The 19,080-nt window shown below is 37.0% G+C and overlaps 1 protein-coding gene across 1 annotated transcript; it reads left to right on the forward strand.

The window, feature by feature from the left end:
- The first annotated feature begins 9,783 nt into the window (after nucleotides 1-9,783).
- Nucleotides 9,784-14,970, forward strand: LOC131314616 (zinc finger protein WIP2-like). The gene is made up of 3 exons (XM_058343396.1): nucleotides 9,784-10,482; nucleotides 13,560-13,840; nucleotides 14,457-14,970. The coding sequence occupies exons 1-3, from the start codon at nucleotides 9,928-9,930 to the stop codon at nucleotides 14,611-14,613; spliced, it is 993 nt and encodes a 330-aa protein (XP_058199379.1). The 5' UTR covers nucleotides 9,784-9,927; the 3' UTR covers nucleotides 14,614-14,970.
- Nucleotides 14,971-19,080: the final 4,110 nt, after the last annotated feature.

A 19,080-nucleotide genomic window follows, 5' to 3' on the forward strand; every position in this document is an offset into this window, starting at 1 on the left:
CGGCTTGGATCGGCCGTCCGGTGGCCGCCAATACGATTTCCCGCCGCCGGCGCCTATTATCATAGCAACAGTCTTATTTTTTGTATAAGGCAACTTCAAACTCAAAAATTATGTGTTTACGCAAATAATTTTCCTACCACTATGGATCTTGTTTGATAGATCTCATTGAGATCTTTAATACGGTGCAAAAAAAATTGAACTTTTTTCTTTCATTTGAATTATTTTTTAGTTTGAAAATGTGAAAGAAACTTTTTATTTGAATTTTGTGGAATGACCCTTCTTATTTTTGAATGAGAAGTGGCAAAATAAGTACTTATTTTTTAAGAAGGTTTCCGAAACGGAGCCTAACTCGTATTTAAAGGGACATACAATGATTACACTTATAATGCCTATCATTTTCACTATTATCCATATATTTTACCTACTTTATAGCACTTATATTCACATGTAAAGGACACTTTTGGAAAATCATCAATTTTTTCCTTCCATCTTTGGAAAAGGACAATTATTTTAGAACAATCCAAAATGAATTAATGAACTCTCAATTTGGACCGGAGAGAGTACTTTTTTATCCTACAAATGAGAGAACTTTTTGTAAGGGACTATAATCAGGTGATGAAAGGAGCAACTCTTTTATAAATTCAACTAGAAAATCTTATAGTGTTAGATTTGATTCACATCGCTCATTCAAGTTACCCAAATTTGGTTAATATATTCTAGAAGATTACCCCATCTATAAGTTGGAACCCTCCATGTAACAACTCCGATTTTTCATTCAATAAAAAATTCGTTGTTATTTGAAATTTCTTAAATTTCTCGATGGTTTTCTTATTAATTTCTAGCGATTTGTCTTCAAGCAATTGAACGCCTTATCATCATATTCCTCGACTAAAAATCTTAATTACACTTTAGCCCCTCAAAGATCGTTTCTTGACTTTTAAAGCCCTACCTAGCAAGTCTAGTTAGCTTCTAACCGACTTGTTGGTATAACCAAACTAGGAAGTCACCTAGTTACTTTTTCCTAACCATAGATGGACCATTTTGCCCATCTTGAACCTTTTGAACCTTTTCAAATCCTAGACTAGAAATTGTTTAATTATTTTCTTTTATTGTTTTGGTTTTGTTCTTTAACCTTTGGACAATAACCGTTAGGATAATCTCTACCTATTGGACAATAACCTTTCTAAATATTATATCTTGATAAGTACATATATATACATATATGTTAGTGCCTCATGCAAAAGGACATGTAATCTTTTTATAAGGCTTAATTTATTATTTAAAGTACTCGTCCTTTATTACTCATTGGTCATTAACCATTAGGGGATTTATTATCCATTGGTCCATAGGGTAGTCTTGCCAACTAAGTACTAGTCCTATTAAACTAATCTTTTATTAAGATTCCCGAGAGTACAAAGTACACTATTATATTAATTAAGTACTAGTACCTTTTGTATTAGTTTTATGGAATAATCTTGACCTTTTTAACCCTAGAATCTTGTACTTAGGTACTTACTTATATATTATTAGTATTAGTCTTTATAGTACATATATATATGCATATATATGTGGGAGAGAGAGGGAGAGAGAGGCCGAGAGAAAGAGGAGAGAGGCCGAGAGAGAAAGGGAGGAAGAGGGAGAGAGAGAGAGAGGGAAAAAGGAAGGAAGAAGAAGAAGATGGGACTTGTACCTTGTTGTTCTTTCACCTTTTCAACTCTTGGGTTGAATATCTTCCAAATCCATCACCTTTTGTCCTTCAATTATTCTTTAAACACCAAATCTTGTACCATTGTCTCCTTTTCTTCCAACAAATCTTTCAAAATCCCATCCAAGGTACTAAACTAGCCATGCAAGCCTAAAACTAGGTGGTTAGTGTGCAAGCAAGCCTTAACTTCACCCATCAACCTATCAATCCACCATGACAAGTGAAAGAAAAGTGAGAGAGAGAGAGGGAGGGATAGAGATTCGGCTAGAGAGAGAGAGGAGAGTCTTGGCCTATAAATAGAAGCCATTCCAAGCTTCAAACTCACACCTTCAAGTTTTGCTCTTCCTTCTCTCTAAAAATTTTAAGTGTTCTTGCTTCCAAAGTTCTAATTTTCTTGAGTTCTTGAACAATACCACCAAACCACCTTTTAAAACCACCCATAGATTTTTAAAGTAGTCCACTTTAGTTAGTAAAGTTGTTTCTAGGAAAAGAAGGTGCATCTCTTTTCCTTTCGAAGCAAACCGACGCCGTTACGCCGCCGAATTCCAAAATCGACCATCAAATCTTCGTAGCCGACCACCACCAAGAAGAACGGTAGTTATCCTTATCTACTATCCCAAGTATAAAGTAGTTTTGTACCCTAACTCTAAATATAAGTTCATTAGGAAGTAACTTTGATCATTTTTATTTAAAGTAGATAATGTTATCTTTTGTTGGGAACGTATGAAATGCATGATGTTCGTTATTGGTGATTCAAGCATGTCAAGTAGTTTAGAATTGGATGATCTTGTATTCATTTTGAGTTTTTGATAAATGTTTGTTTATGTGGAAAGTCCTACACCACGGAGTCTATGCATGACAATGTGACACGAGAACCAAGAAAGTAGAGACATGGCACCTAGGGTGGGTTAACGAAGATGAAAATGTGTTTATCCGAGGGAGGAAATATTTTGAAACTACATAATGACCGGTTTTGGGTGACATTATGTGAGTTGTGTGTGTGCGTATGCCAATGGGAACCCGGGACGGCGGAACCATTGTGAGGATATTCGGGAACCCGGAACGGCAGAACCGAGGTTGGGTGTGTGCTTGGTTATCCGTGGAGAGGACCCAATGCAATGTGTGCCAATGGGAACCCGGGACGGCGGAACCATTATGAGGATACTCGGGAATCCGGAACGGCGGAACCGAGGTTGGATGTGTTAAAAACGATTTTGAAAAGGTGATTCGTTTATGAAATGTGGAAAATGTTGACACGGTCTACGAGGAGTCACGTAGGAGAAACTTACAAATCTTGGACACCAACGTTGATTGATTTTCGAATACGGATGTGTCATTAATTTGGCTAGATAAGCATGCCCTATGTGGAAATTATTGACTATATGATGTATTGTTGTAAGTTAAGGGTTAGAGGGTTTGGATAGTTCTATTGAGTTTTGTGGCTCACAGTGTTGCCTTTTTGGTGACCCTGGCATATTATATCGGTGGCGACGCTGGTATTATATGTCAGATTTCATAGATGAGCAAGACGAGCTTTATACTTTGGAGGCCTTCGGAGCCGAAGAGCTAGCTGTGATGGAAGAACAAGCGGAGCAGTAGTTAGGAACCTTAGTTCCCTTCCGTTGTAATAAAAGTACTTCTTTTAAGCTTCGTTGTAATAAAGAGCCCGACTCAGTTTATTTTTCAATAAAATTTCTTATTTAACGTACCCAAAATTCGGGGCGTTACACTCCATGAGAATCTAACATGGTATCAAAGCTAGGTATTGGGTGTTCTCATTTCTTATGGAAAAGTCTCTGTCAACTCTGTTGCCCGAGCCAATCTCTCAGCTCCCTGTGAGGGGGAGTGCCATATCGCTCAATTAAGCCACCAAAACTTGGTTAATATATTCTAGACGTTACCCCACCAATAGCCAATTAATTTTAGGTTGGAACCCTCCAAGAAAATGTAACACAGTAATTATTAAAATCATTTTGTAATTATATGTAACATTCACATATAAGTACCGTTGATATCAGAATTTGCCCCCACCTTAGTTGTGCTCCCCTTCCTCCTGAACCGCAAGGGACGATAATTGCTCGAGATATGTGTAAACTAGTTCAGACATACCATTATCCGGTAGTCACATTCATTTTTGAATGTACTGGTGAATTATCAATCTTGTACACAGGGTAGTTAAGTGCAATATAACCCAGGCATGGACATGAATAGTCAGAGTTAATGTGAGTCAGTTTTCTGTCTAAAAGCAGTACACAATTTGGTAAATGAAACTAATAAATGAATGCTTCAAATTTTACATAGGTGAGATAAACTTATATCAAGTCCGTCCAAAGTAGCAAAAAGAAAAAGCCTAATTTTGTGGTGCGTACAAATGTTCCTCTGGCCACAGCTTCATAAAGAAAGCCAACCATCCGTATTGTCTCTTCCCCCATCCTTTTCCCTCTTTAACCCAATCTCTTAGTCGACATTTCCACAGCCCACGTCCCTTGCATGTCCATAAAAGAATAGTCATGGCTCCACCAAAACTTTTTTTTTTTACTTATAACTCAGATGTCCGGATCAATTTACGTATACTTGAGAGGCCTAGGCCAATTATACTGCTCACTTGCAGAGGATCCCAATTGAAAAGAGAGCAAATCTCTCTATGGATTTGCTCCAAAGGAGTTGGTAGCATATGAAAGGCCTAGAGCCACCAGAACATTTTTTAACATTATAAAACCTTATTTCGGAGAAAATAACAACAAAATCTTCCACTAGAATGATGTCGGTTTTTAAAATTCAAGAATGTAGCCGATCCAAAAAAAAAAAAAGAATGTAGTCTTTTTATTTTTCCGCTTCTAAGATATACTTAGAACTTATACTCAATTTGTCCGTTGAAATTTTTTTTTTATCAGCAATAGAACTCAATTTGTCCGTTAATAATGCTACACAGATAAAGAAAAAGCAATTACCCTACTGCATGCACACAAAATTGGATAAAAACATTCAAAGAAAGGAAAACTCTAAAACCACACCTATTTATACGCCCACACTTACAAGTGTGTAGGCTCCACACACTTACAAGTGTGTAGGCTCCACACACTAGATATGTGTAGAGTGCGTGGTGCCCAGACACAATTGTGAGCATGGATGTATAAATGAGTGTGTAAAGTGGGTGTGGTTCTAACATTACACTGTTAAGAAGTATGATGGGTGATCACTCAAATTCATTGTGGGTGAGAGATACAAACAGTTTGTGACTGGTTTTCGCCGTTGTGGTTTGTGTGTTTGCTCGTGGTCGTCGGAGGTGGGTTTTGTGGTCGAGGTCGTTGGAGTTTTGACGAAGATGGAGCCTTGGCCTCGGGATGGGGTGTGATGGTGCGACTTGCCCTTAACTCGGTGAGACTAGGTATGACTAAGTGGGTATCTCAGTTGGCTACTCAGGTGACTTGTTACGAGTTATTGACTGTTTCTTTTCTCTTTTTCAGATCGTAGTTTTCTTTTCTCTTTTTCAGATCGTAGTTTTTTGTTGGGCCTTCATTGAGAGGTCGTTGTTTTTTGGTTTATCCTACCCCTATGCAGGCTTTTCTTTCCCTCTGTGGGACCTTCGCGGGACTTTCTGACTCCTTTAAGGGCTGCCTGAAGTGTTTTGATGAGATGATAATGAGTTTTCAAAGTGATGGTAATTCTGTGGCACATGATATAGCCCAAAATGTAGTGGGATGCGTACGTGGCTTGTATCTCCTTCCTGATCTACTGTTCTCTTTTCCTATCATTAGAACTATCCTCAACTTTTGGGGAAAAAGAGAGAGAGAGAGACCCTCAGATTTTAGGGGTGTTTGGGAGGTTCAGCATTTCATTTTCTGTTTTACTCTATTGTGTTGTGGCATTGGGATTAAATTCCAGAATAAAATATTATTGAACAATTCATTGTTAAAACCGCACATTATTATGTAAACTTTTTATATGGAATCGTGCACCAAACTTTTTTCTACAAAAGGCATTAGAAGTAGTCATTTTGAAAAATTAGATGGTGATCTTAAGGTCATCACCACGTGATGTATTAATATATTTCATAACCAACACTTGACGGGCAAGAACTAAGTGTATGAATTCACATTGAGTGTTGATTACAGCGGTGTTGGAGCATCGATCAGACCACTGAGCAATCAAATTGCTCGATCAGTTCATTTGTACAAAGATCAGATTTTCATCCAAATGTCACCGCGGCTACATTAATTATTATAGTGAAAATTGGACCTTATAACTTGCTGGTAAAAATTGTGATCTTTTTTATTTTTAAAGTTTGGGTACGTACGTACGTACGTAGCATTGGTTCAACAAACCACACTCGAGAAGAGGATGAGTCAAGTCAGGATTGAAACAGATTCTCAATAAGCCGTGACACTGATTGATCAAGATGCTCGATTTCTCTCAGACAAACTGTACACGTACTTGAGCATGTCTATAGACAAAGCCAATCCAGAGCGCTGATCACTTGAAGCTACGTACGAGCAAAACAAAGCGAGGAGAACGTGGGTTGTGTACTGTGTGGATTCTCCCAATAGCAAGACAGTTTGGTAGTGTTTGGTTGAAAGTTTAGTTTAGTTTAGTTTTAGTAGTGGATAGAGAGAGAAATAGAGTAATGATTGAAGATAGTGGTAATGATTGGAGAGAGATAGAGAGAGATGTAAAAGTAATAATTGAAAAAATAGGGTAATGATTGGAGAAAGAAGTAGGATAATGATTGAAAACAAAACTAAAACTAAGTATTTGAAGGCGCCATGGGGCGGGGTTGGTTTAAATTTAACTTCTGTCTGTTTAGGCGGATCTAGGTGTGCTCATATGGAGGCCACGGCCCTGCGTTGTTTCGGGTGACTTTTTTTTTATATTTAATTTTTAGTAATTTTTTTGTTTGTTAATAGAATCTAAATATTGTATTTTGTATTAAGTTCTAGCTACAAGTCTTCGCACGCCCGCACTTTAATATTTATAATTATTTTCGGGTGAGTATTCGTTTTGGATCCCAAAACCCAATTTCTCTTTCTGCGCCACGGTCTCCCATAAGTTTTTCCTTCAATTATTTATCTCATTCTTCTTTCTATCTTTCTCCACTTACTACTCAAAAAAACCTCCCTAAAATTCTAAATCAAACATACTATTAGATTTTTGAACTTTGAAATTTTAAAATCTTGTTTATAGTTCGGCTCCCGCGTTTACGAAATTCTGGTTCCGTCTATGTAATAAACTTTGTTTTCCGAAGGAAAAAAAAAAAAAACCTAACTTTTTAAACTTTGACTAATGAATACTAATATTCATGGTGCCAACAATAGCTATGTTTTTTATTTTTTCGTTTTTTTTCCCGTCGAATTAAAGAGCTATGTTCCTAAAGAGTGTGAGGGTTATATCTGGTCGTTACCTCTAGGGTACCGAAATTAGTCGAAATACGTATAAATTGGTCCGAACATTTGGTTATAAAAAAAAATAGCCCAACAAGAGCTACGTTCCTAAAGAGTGTGAGAGTGTCCATGACGGTCAGCGGTAATTAAGTAGCTGCTGAATCTTTACCCCACTACATTCATGTTTCAAATGTACTTCGTTTCTTGAAATTTCAACACACCCCACAGTGCATGTATATTTCTCTCTCCTCCTCCCCCCCCCCACCCCCCCACCACATATTCTCTCCGTCTTAATTTATTTGTTCCAATTCTATTCTAACTGGAACTATAAAATTACCCACAAAACAAAACAGTCTGCATAAGTTTTTATTTAGATGAGTATTTATTCAATCATTTTGTTGTGCATCGCACAGAGCATTGCTTATTATACTCCTACCACACTACGATTGTGGTTACTAAAATTGAATTTTCAAAAAAATTCTACGACCACACATATATATTTGCATAAACATGCATTTGCCATTCGTATTCACCTTCAAGTGGGATGGGTGGGACCCTCACATGAATGCGACTTTGTGTGCAAAGTATTTGTGTAAATGTGTATATAGATGTTTCATAAATCACGTTCCTCACACATCGGTCACTTTATGTTCGGAACGCATTGCTGTTCAGAAAAGGGTGTCGGGCACACTGAATCAAATCCGTTTTGTTGAATTGATATGTCAATCGAGATGAACATGAGTTTTGGAACAATTAGAGTTCTCGACGAGATCTACAAACCGAGCGATACAGATCATCAAAATGGATTATTAGATGAAGCCCGCAATCCAACAAACTGCACGCTGCAGTTGGGTTTTCCCAGATCAAGCCTCTTGGTGAGTTTTAGAGTGAGAGTGACGATTGGAACAGTAAGTTTGATGTGCAAGTAAGTTGAGAGAGAGAGAGAGAGAGAGCATGAAGTGTGAACAGTAAAGGGAAAGAGAGTGGGACAGTAGTCTCGGCTGGGTGGCGAGCCAAGCCGACCAGCGATCTCGCCCACCAAAGCAAATGCCGGGAGAAGGATCCAACACTCTCTCTCGCTCTCTCTTTGCTTCCCGAGGTAGAAGAAATACGAGTATATTTACCTCTCTCTCTCTCCAAGACAGGCTGTTGTATGGTCTCTCTCTCTCTCTAGTACACCACCAGTATGGAGAGTGGGGTAATGGAGGACAACATCCAACCCTAGTTTCCTGACTTTTTGTCTTTTGGCTCTTTTCTCTCCCCTACCTTAATTATGTTACATTGATTACTATTTTATACGAAGACTCTGTGAGAGGCTGACACAAAGGGATGCCGGAGTGTTCGGCCCCCCCCCCCCCCCCACAATTTTAAATGCTTTCATTAATTGAACTAACTTTGTACTCCTAGGTTGATTTGAAATTTTTTACGACATTGTCCCTTGCAAATTTCTTGGGTTAAAAAAAAAATTTCTTAATACCATCTCTATGTATGTGTAGGAAAAGCTTTTTAAAATTTCAAGTTATCAATAATTATTTGGCAATGTGCGTAAAATTAAGCGCAGAGACGTTCATATCCACTAATCATCTTTTGTCGACGTAACGAGTTGCAATATGTATGAAATATAGGTTTTTACTATGAATGTGGAAATACATGTAATTTGGACCTTGTTGAATACAAATTTTGCGTCCACTACATTCTGATTGTTTTTGAAAAAAAAAAAATTTGTTACCAAAATAATGCGACGATAACATTTTTTCATGACTAGTACTAACATCGGTCAATAATCACAAGTGTTTCATTTTGAAGTGAAAGACACATTCAGCCACAATCATATAATTACGTCTAAACACTTTATGTTGTGATAAAATTAGTGACACGGTCTGTATTGTAAATAATGTATCAGATCTTCCAGGTCAACTCCTCTAATCATAGTAGAATATTCCTACAAATCAAGAAGTGAACCAAAAAGAAGATCTATTTTTTCTAACAAAAAGGCCACATGATTTTTAAATACTCCCACCTTTCCCAAAAATTTATCCGGTCAGCAAAACAAAGACTTCCAAATCATGAAAAAATTTCAAGAAAAATTCAAAAAATTTGTGAGTTCTTTTAATTTATAATTTTTTTTCAATTTTTAGTAAAAAAATATATTCTTTTTAAATTCTCCTTTTGCATGCGAACCGGAAAACTATTTTGGATAGGAGGAAGTATATATCTAGCTTTTGTGATAACATGTTTAAAGCGACAAGATCATGTCTCAAATTTTATGTGGTTCTTAAGAAACATTTAAAATTTATGTCTGAATTCTATATTGTTAAAAACAATTAAGGAGACATATATATTTGAAGAAAAAAGCCATTTCTTGTACCGTAGGTTTGGTGGTTTTCAATTTGTGTCTTTAATAGTTTGTGAGAGTATTTCAAGTCCCAATCTTATCTCATTCACACCAGCCAACCCATCTCTCTCTCTCTCTCTCTCTCTCTCTCTCTCTCTCTCTCCTCACTTTGCTCTCCACTTTGCTTTGGCATATTTTCTCTCTTGTTTAGTCACACCTTACAAGTGACATCTTGTCCCTCCTTTTTTGCTCCAATGGTGTTCCACTTTATCAACTTTTACTTCTCTCTCATTTTCCTAAAATTTTCCCTTTGTACTTTTTACCCTCACACTTCTATTAATTTGGTGTTTTTGTTCGGTCACCACCTTTTAATCGTTTGCTCTCTCTCTCTCTCTCTATAAAAATCTACCCAACTGTTCTCCTCCCCTTCCAAAAGCCTCTCTCTCTCTCTCTCTCATCGTCAAAATCTACCCAACTGTTCTCGTCCCTTCCAAAAACCTCTCTCTACCATGACTGATCCCTTCCCCAACTACTTCAATGGGAGCTTCAACTTCAACCCTAACCCTAACCCTAATTTCCACCACTACTTCTCCTCTTCCACCCTCACTTCTTCAACCTCATCTTTCCAATATTACCCTTATACCCTTAACGTCTACTCTAACAACTTCAACAACAATAACGATAGTTCCCACCTCTCCTCTTCTCGCTCTCCTCCCTCATCTCCTCCCCTTAGAGAAGCCCTGCCTCTCCTCAGTCTGAGCCCAACAAGACCTAACCATGACCAAGATTCATGTTACAACCCCATGGAAGTGGACAAGGAGAGAGAAAGTGTGACAGTGGCTTTACACTTGGGCCTCCCCAGCCCTATACCTGATGATCATCAGATCTCAAAGCTTCAAAAGGAAGAAGAAGCAGTGACCGTGGCGAATTCTGATTGGTCCCCTACTAGTCCACTGAACAAGGGTCAGTACTGGATCCCAACCCCGGCCCAGATTCTGATTGGCCCAACTCAGTTCTCATGCCCTCTTTGCTTCAAGACTTTCAACAGATACAACAACCTGCAGGTATATATTATATATATATATATATATATATCCTTATTTTTACATCGAAAATCTAAATAAAAAGATCCAATATATTTTATGTGATTTATTTATTTTCCTGTGATTTTCTTTTGTGTTCCTTTTGATTTTGGTGGAAAAGAGAACCCATCTCTCTATCTTTGCTAGCCTAGCTAATAATTTCAAACTTTCGCTTTCTGTTGTGAGCTTGGACTGTGTGTTGAGAGAGAGGGAGTGTGAGAGTGTATCTGAATAATTATAGGTCAAAAGGGTTCGCCTTTTTTTTCCCTCTTCTTTTTTATACTTTAGAGATTACTTTGTTTTTTCTTTGTGTTTTCCTAATTATATTTGCCCCTGCTTTTTCTTTTTGCCTGATTTGTGGGTTTCGTGGATTTGAAATAAAATCTTGCTGGTCCAAACTTATCAGACCATGATCGGTTCCCCACTCTCTCTCTCTCTCTCTCTCTCTCTCTCTGTGATTGAACTACACAGGCATTATGCTTTTTGTACCTTGGAGTTTGGAGTTATGATCTCTATAGACATTGGCAAGTGTGTAAAGCAGAAACCCCCCCAGTACTTCCAGGTCTCTCAGGTGTTCTTCATTAGAAAAAAAAATAATACTAGTACTAGGTAAAGAGGGACAAAATAAAATGTATAAATAATTTACGTGGTTGTTATGTCATGCTCTTGTTTGTCTTTGTTCCTTTAATTTTTTTTTTTTTTCAAAAATTAATAAAAAAAAATTTCCGAAAAAAAAAAAAGCATTTGGGAGCTTTTTATTTTTTCCCATGGGTTTTGGGAACTTAAAAACATCTATTTGGTTCTTCTTAGACACGAGTCTTTTTGTGAAACACTTACATAGTACTATTTACTCATGTCCCGCATCGCTCCAATTCGTGCCTCCAAAATATTTACTCATGACCACCTTGTTCTTCCTTTCTATTGTAGTATTGTGTGATATAAGGAAATTATAGGAAAGTGGGAGAAAAAAATAGAAAGAAAAAAGTAATTGAGGAAAAACTCCAATACCAAAGAGGAGTTTCATCCACCCATGCATTCAAGCTGTTTCTTCCCATATTTGAGGAAGGGCTGCAATAGATAGTGATTTTTTGGTCTTCCTGTACCTACCGTTACACCCTAATACATGGGTTAGACAAAAAAAAGTTTTTTTTTTTTAAACAAAAAGAATTTATTAATCTTTTTAAAGGATTACCAAGATTAAAATGATGAAGGACATACCGGCACTAAGCCACCCGAGACCTAAAAGAAGGCAAGATACCAACTGAACACTAAAAAAATACCGAGACCTAAAAGGAAGCACCATCCCCCTAGGAAAAAAAAAAAAAAACCTTCAGCTATTAACGTAAAAGACTACACCGCTATCTCTCCAAGTCAACGAAACACCTCGACCTAAAAAAGTTGCATGCGGTCTAGTTCTTATTACATATCGGTTCATTTCATAGAGCAGCTAGCCGAGGTAGGTGCTCTAGCTAAGAAAGTTGTTTGTTTGTATTTTCAAAAATTTACAATGGCTACAACTGATTCTCACTATTTTTGTTTGATACTATTGATACTGTTATACTCTAACTTTTATTGCGACCGATAATGTTATTGGTTTCGTTAACCACGTATCTATAACTCTAAAACCTTGGAGTACAGACACCTATACTCGTAAGGTTTTAATTTGTATCATAGATAAAACTATCAGCCGCTCGGTTTTTTGGTCTTTCGATACCATTAACTCCGTAATGCCAATTCTGTACTTCCGTCACAAACTTACACATTTTTCTGCAGAGATTCGCAATACGTATTCGATACTTTTCCCATTTCACAGCCACTAAGGTTGATATACTAGACCGCTATAGCTGCTCACGTGCGCGCTCTCGTGCATCCTGAACCATCAGAATTAAATACGTAATGCTCCAAACCTCGAACATTTGACTCTTGTCATTCATTTCCTCGTGTTTTTATAAACTATTACCAGCTGGGGATGGGGAGTTTTTTGGTTTCTTTCTGCTGTTCTCTCTTTTTAGCTAATCCAACTTCTTAGTTGGATTTACTCTTTCATGGTACTGTGATGCTAGTGTTTCGGGGCCATCTGTTTGGTTTCATTATCTAGCTAGCTTTGTGGGTCTTTGTGTATCTTCTTTTCTTTTCAATGTACCTGTATCGAGTTTTTATAAAATCCATAGTCGTCGATCAAAAAAAAAAAAAAAACCAGCAGAAGACGTGTGTTTGAGCCAAAAATAATGTCCTAAAGTATCTGGTATCGGGATTACTTACTTTTAGTGCTCTTTTGATTTATCTAGTCATAAGTTTTAGGATTAGTCATTCGTCTCGATGTGAAAAATTAGAAAACCAAATTAAACGTTAATTCAAAAATTTGACGTGAATTTAATAGAAATTAATAAAAGATGTATTACAAAACTACCAAATTAAACGTTAATTGATCCCTCACATGAATGGAATATTCTAGGTTGGCATGACACAGACATAAAGACCTACATTCACGGCAGAGATCATCAATACTATTTTCTTTCAGAATTCAAAGATACACCGACATATAGCCTTTTCCACTACACACACTTTTGTTGAAATTTAAGCTATTAGCAGAGAGGTTTCTGTATCATATTAAGTGATAACTCATTTTATTCCAAACTAATATAAGACTTATAATATCTAATATCTCCTCATAAGGGGCCGTTTTGAGGTCTATTTCGTGTACTCTCTTTTTTTTGTTTATCATCACATGGGGTCTACCATCGTTGGATGTGAATTTTCTATTTGCAAAAAATAAATTAAAGTGAAACCCGCTATGATATTATGTAAAAGTTTTATATCAAACAGGAAAACTATTCTAAACTCTTGTCGACTGTTCTTCGATTCACAGACTAATTCATGGCCGGTTCTCTCTATTATGATTCTTTACTCCCGATACCGTTACACTGCTTCTTTGTTATGTGTTTAAAATCTTATTGCTCTTTGATGCGATGGCTGTAAAGCTCATGCATGCCTTGATTCCATCTTTTTGCATCATGAGATATCAATTGTTCAAAACTCTGATTTCCATATATATGCAGATGCATATGTGGGGGCATGGATCTCAGTACAGAAAAGGCCCAGAGTCTCTGAGGGGAACACAGCCAACAGCGATGCTTAGGCTGCCGTGTTACTGCTGTGCGGCCGGGTGCCGGAACAACATCGATCACCCTCGATCTAAGCCGTTGAAGGATTTCAGAACGCTTCAGACGCATTACAAGAGGAAGCATGGGATCAAGCCTTTCATGTGTAGGAAATGCGGTAAAGCCTTTGCAGTGAGAGGCGATTGGAGGACTCACGAGAAGAATTGTGGGAAGCTCTGGTATGCCACAACCACAAATACTCGTTATTTTATAAACATCTTCTTCTTCTTCTTTCAAATGATAATTAAAAGAAGCATGAACATGTCTACCAAATATGCTAGGAATACTTTCGAAAATATTAGATCGCGGTTTTAGAAAATTTTGATAGTCGTCTCAAAATTTGGCATTGATGAATACCATCAAGGAGGGATTAGGTGACCATTGCGGGCGGCTCCACTCTTCTCGGGAATCCATACACTAGTTTAATCTTAACAACTTAATCTAATTTATTTCGTTCAAATGCGGTTTTAGTTTAGACACACTCATACAAAATTCTTGTGAATTTTTATTTATTTTTATATTTGAAGCTATAATAATTTTTTCCAATAATTACCAAGTAGATGCTTCACATTAGTCAAATTCATGCAAGAAGACTAATTTTCTTGTCTTTTCGCTTTCCATCACTTCGTGTCCTGATATTTTCACTTTTTCGGAAACTTTATTCCTACAAAAATAAACAACTCTAGAGAGATGACATAAAATTTTCTAATGCATATGTGGGTCTGATTTCAAAACAACAACTCTAGAGAGATGACATAAAATTTTCGGAAACTTTATTTTTTATTTTTTTTACAGGTATTGCATATGTGGGTCTGATTTCAAGCACAAGAGATCTCTCAAGGACCATATCAAGGCATTCGGGGATGGTCATCAAGCTATTGGAGTTGATTGTTTCGACGAAGAAGATGAACCCAATTCTGAAGTTGAGCAAGATAGTGAATCCTTGCAGTGACATACAGAGAGAGAGAGAGAGAGAGAGAGAGAGAGAGAGAGAGAGAGTCGATTGAGTTTGAGCTGTGAAGGGTATGAGGTTTAAGATGATAGCTAACTGTTTAGCACTGCTAAAAAGGTCACAGGGCACATATTTTGGTGCACAAATCTGGTTACAGATGCATCCAAAATCGTCCTATGCACGTGGACCCTTCAAAATAGTGAATCGGACGATTCTGGCGGATACATCTGTTTGCAAAACCGTGCACTAAATTCTGTGAGCTTAGCATTCCAGCATTTGAATTGCTTCGATGTAATTTCTCCAACTTGTTCACCCTCTTAAGGTAATTAGTTATATCAGTTAATGCTCTCTGATTAAGGCCCCGTTTAGTTAAATAAGTCATTTTGGTTTATTTTTTGTTCTTATTCAATTTTTTTTCGTATTTGTTAGTTTTTCATCAATTTTTTGAAAATTATTGCATTATCATGACGAGAAAAATCTTAAAAGTAAGAATCTTTTTAATATCCCAAAAAATGACAAAATCAGACTTGTATCAAAATCCAGCCTCTTGCTCATATTTTTGGGTTAAATTAAAAACGGGGGGCGGGGACGGGGGGGGGGGGGGGGGACACGAAATTGTTAGCAACGGCGCTAATGCTCATTAGACAAAATTGTCGGTCTACAAAAACAAGCAACGAAAAAAGAGCGGAAAACTAGGCCGTTCCGTTTTTTTTTTAAATCTTTTTCTTTTTTAAAAAGAAGATAATTTCAAGTTCAAATATAATGAAAGTAAAAAATAATTTTTCAATTTTTTTGCATCATTTAAAAGATCTCAATAAAATCTATTAAACAAGATCTATATCGGTAAGAAAATTATTTGCATAAACACATGATTTTTGAACTTGAAATTACCTTCCTTTTCAAAACGTATTTTTTTCCAAGAAACTGGAATGGGAAGTATATTTGACTTTCACATGTTTTGGGAGCCTAGCTAGCTAATTCAGTATTTATATATGTATGTGTGTGTATATATATATATGCACTACGCCATAACGCATTACAAAAAATGAAACCGGAGAATGAAAAATTCAAAAATCACCCTGAGATGAGCTTCTAATTTGGATTAGCATTGAGTTTTCACACACGAAATTCTTCTGCACAATCACATACTACTATATATCATCTAAATGCTTTTAGAATCCTTATTATAATCCAAAGAACTATAATATACAATTTTTATTTTTTTAATAGACAATCAATTCATTTCACAATACCCGAAGATAAAAGCTCGAAAGCTACAACAATTTCATCAGAAAAAACAGAAAAGAACCAAAACCACTAAAACCTAGACACCGAAGCACATCCACTAGGAGGCTCCTGAGCACATAATGTCAAGGCAGACCATACATAAATGCATGACATTGGGCCCGTTTCCGATTTTAGTAGTAGCTCAAAGAGACATCCAGCTCTAACCATATGATTGTCGCAGGGCAAGATGCCAACATAGTTGAGATGTTGTTTTTACGTTGTGATGCCTCTTAGCTTTTTATCTGTACTATCATTTCCCCTTCTATTAATAAAATTCTTCTTCGCTGTTCAAAAAAAATAAAAAATAACCATAAGCACAAATGAGATCAACGTCAAACCAGAACAAACAAACTAAACAGGCTAAAAACTTATTCGCCCACCGGATCTAGGAAAACCAGACTGGGAAGACCAGCTGGGAGAGAAACAGAACCAAAGACGATTGGTACATGCAGGAACCTCCGGCCAAGGAGTTGATACTAGAGAACGCCACCCCGAAAACTGAAGACTTATTGACGGAGGGAGCCAAGCCACCCTAACATAATCTACGATTCATATTTGCCCAAATTGAATGACATCAAGAAAATTTTAAGGCAGAGGTTAAGGACTCGAATTGGTATAATCCAGACCCGAAGTGACAAAATGCAAATTAGATAATAGCATTAGACGTGCCAATTGTAATTTCTACTACTAGGTTGTAGAAATAAGAGAAGGAAAAGAAGTACGTAGTCTAAACTAATAAATAAAACTAGCTAGGAAGGGATAGGTGTAATGCCTGGCCACTGATAAACCTTGCAGAGTACTACTAGGGACTGTGTGTCAACCTGTTGTCTGTCATAATTCCTTTTTTTAAAAAGTTCTTCAACAGATAATACAACAAAGTGGCACTGAAGTCATTGGATACTTGTATGCACACTTTGGAGCAAATTCAAATGCAATAAGAGAGAGAGAGAGAGAGAGAGAGAGAGAGATGCTTTTCCCTCAACATGTAAATGCTTCGGCCTTTTAGTGCAATATTTACTTATTGTGCCAACGACATCTTTGGTTAATGGTGGTGACTGGAGAGATCTCTTCAGTTGATGGAGGGAACATACTTTTATGTGGTTAAGATTCACATAAAAACTCAAATCAAATGAAATAGCTTGAGCCAGCTGAAAGCTAGGGGTATATATAAAAGAAAAGGTTCGGCCCGGACTAATGAAAATTCTACTACCACCAAGGTTTTAACTAATATATAGTGTCAAGACATGCACATAACCGTAAACGTTACATGTAATGGTATCAAGAATATTGATTGACATCAATTGATTCAAGCTTCAAACAAAATTCTCTTCTTGAATATTGGCCGACATCAGTTGTTTCAAACTTTAAACAAGATTCTTTTCGGCCTGAAATTGTACATGCAGCCTGTTCTTGCCGTGCAAATCAAGATTATAGAGAAACCATATTCTATTCCTAACAACACCTGAGACCAAGTTACAACTACTATACAAAATTCATAATACTAGTAGGAGAACTCTACTGTATAAGGTTGGAGGGGACGGAAATGGATCCTGGTGGCAGCTTTGTTGAAAGTTGATGTGGAGAGAGAGAGAGAGAGAGAGAGAGAGAGAGAGAGATATCTAGAGAGAGAGAGAGGATGCAGTCACAGTCAAAAGGGGTGGGACTTGACTCTTGACATGTCATATCACATCACAAACTATAAACAGAAGAGCATGTACGCTAGCTACAGTAGCTAAGGGAAAGTATCCAGTACCCTACCAAACAGAACTTTGGAGCCCATCCTTTGATACAGTACGTGTTTTTCTCTCCCCTGGCCTCTCTCATCTGACAGAGAGGAGGATCGAAAGTGTTTAACAGTCTATATATATACTGTTCTGCTGAACATATATACGTGTTCTAATTACTAATGGGCGTTGGATCCTCTCCGGTCTTCATTTTCGACAAAATTGTTTTAATTGCCACTGGAGCACCCCAAATAATCTCTCCAACTTTTTTCCAGCACCCCTCCCTTGTTTGAAATGAGAGAGAGAAAAAATGGTCATTTGAAAAAAAAAAAAAAGAAGTGTATTGCATACTCTACATATACTACTCCGTCCGTCCCTTTTTTAGAGTCCAGTATTCCATTTTGGGCTGTCCCTTAATAAGTGTCTATTTTGTAAAGTTAGTGGGTAAAAGTTGATGCTTTGTCTATTTTGTCCCTAAAAGTAGATTCCTTTTTGAAAAGTAAGTGAGTAAAATTGTAATGATGATGGGTAAGTTGGGAAAGTGGAGGAAAAAGTTGATGTGAAAGGTATAATGATGATGTCTTTTTAATAAGTTGGAGTTACGAAGCAAGACACTTAAAAAGGGACGGAGGGAGTAATACGATGTGAGGTCAGCAGTAACAATTGGGTAAGACCCACACCTATTGTGAGTGTACAATTTTCCTGTATTAGTAACATTATTGGTAAGAAACCCCAAGACGAGGGGAATTTTTGTTCTTTTTTTTTTGAAGAAAGGAAATGAATTCGTGACAAAATTTTAGGGACCAATCTATAGCTATTAGTAACATTATTGGTAAGAAACACCAAACGAGGGGAATTTTTGTTCTTTATTTTTTGAAGAAAGAAAATGAATTCGTGACAAAATTTTAGGGACCAAGCTATAGCTATTAGTAACATTATTGGTAAGAAACACCGAGACAAGGGGAATTTTTGCTCTTTTTTTTTTAAGAAAGGAAATGAATTCGTGACAATTTTAGGGACCAATCTAGAGCTATAGTTTGGTGGGGAAAGATGTCAAATTATTTCTCACTATATTTGTTCGTTTTGGGTCTCAAAACTTCTGTGCACTGGATGCTATTGATTGGGAGCTTGAAATAAAAGTGGACAACAATATCTTTCAATCAGGATTTGCCACTTGTGTCATTTTCAGACCGATTTTCAAGCTGAAGGCATTACTCATAACTGTTCAGTTTTTTTTTTGATTCATCCACCAAAGTGCTTTCCTCCACCCAATAAAGCTATGAAGAAACTTGGGTTTCATGTCTTTCTCCTTTGGTTGTTGAAACACTTTCTTCTCTTTTGCTTTTGGTGTAGGCCTTCTTTGTCTTCCCCAAAACCAAGTCTCCATGCCTTCATGCAAACTTTTGACAAATTCAACCAAATGCTTACTTTTCCTGTAATAAGGAAAGAAGGGGAC

Source organism: Rhododendron vialii, chromosome 13a, assembly GCF_030253575.1.
Source record: "Rhododendron vialii isolate Sample 1 chromosome 13a, ASM3025357v1".
Lineage (NCBI taxonomy): Eukaryota > Viridiplantae > Streptophyta > Magnoliopsida > Ericales > Ericaceae > Rhododendron > Rhododendron vialii.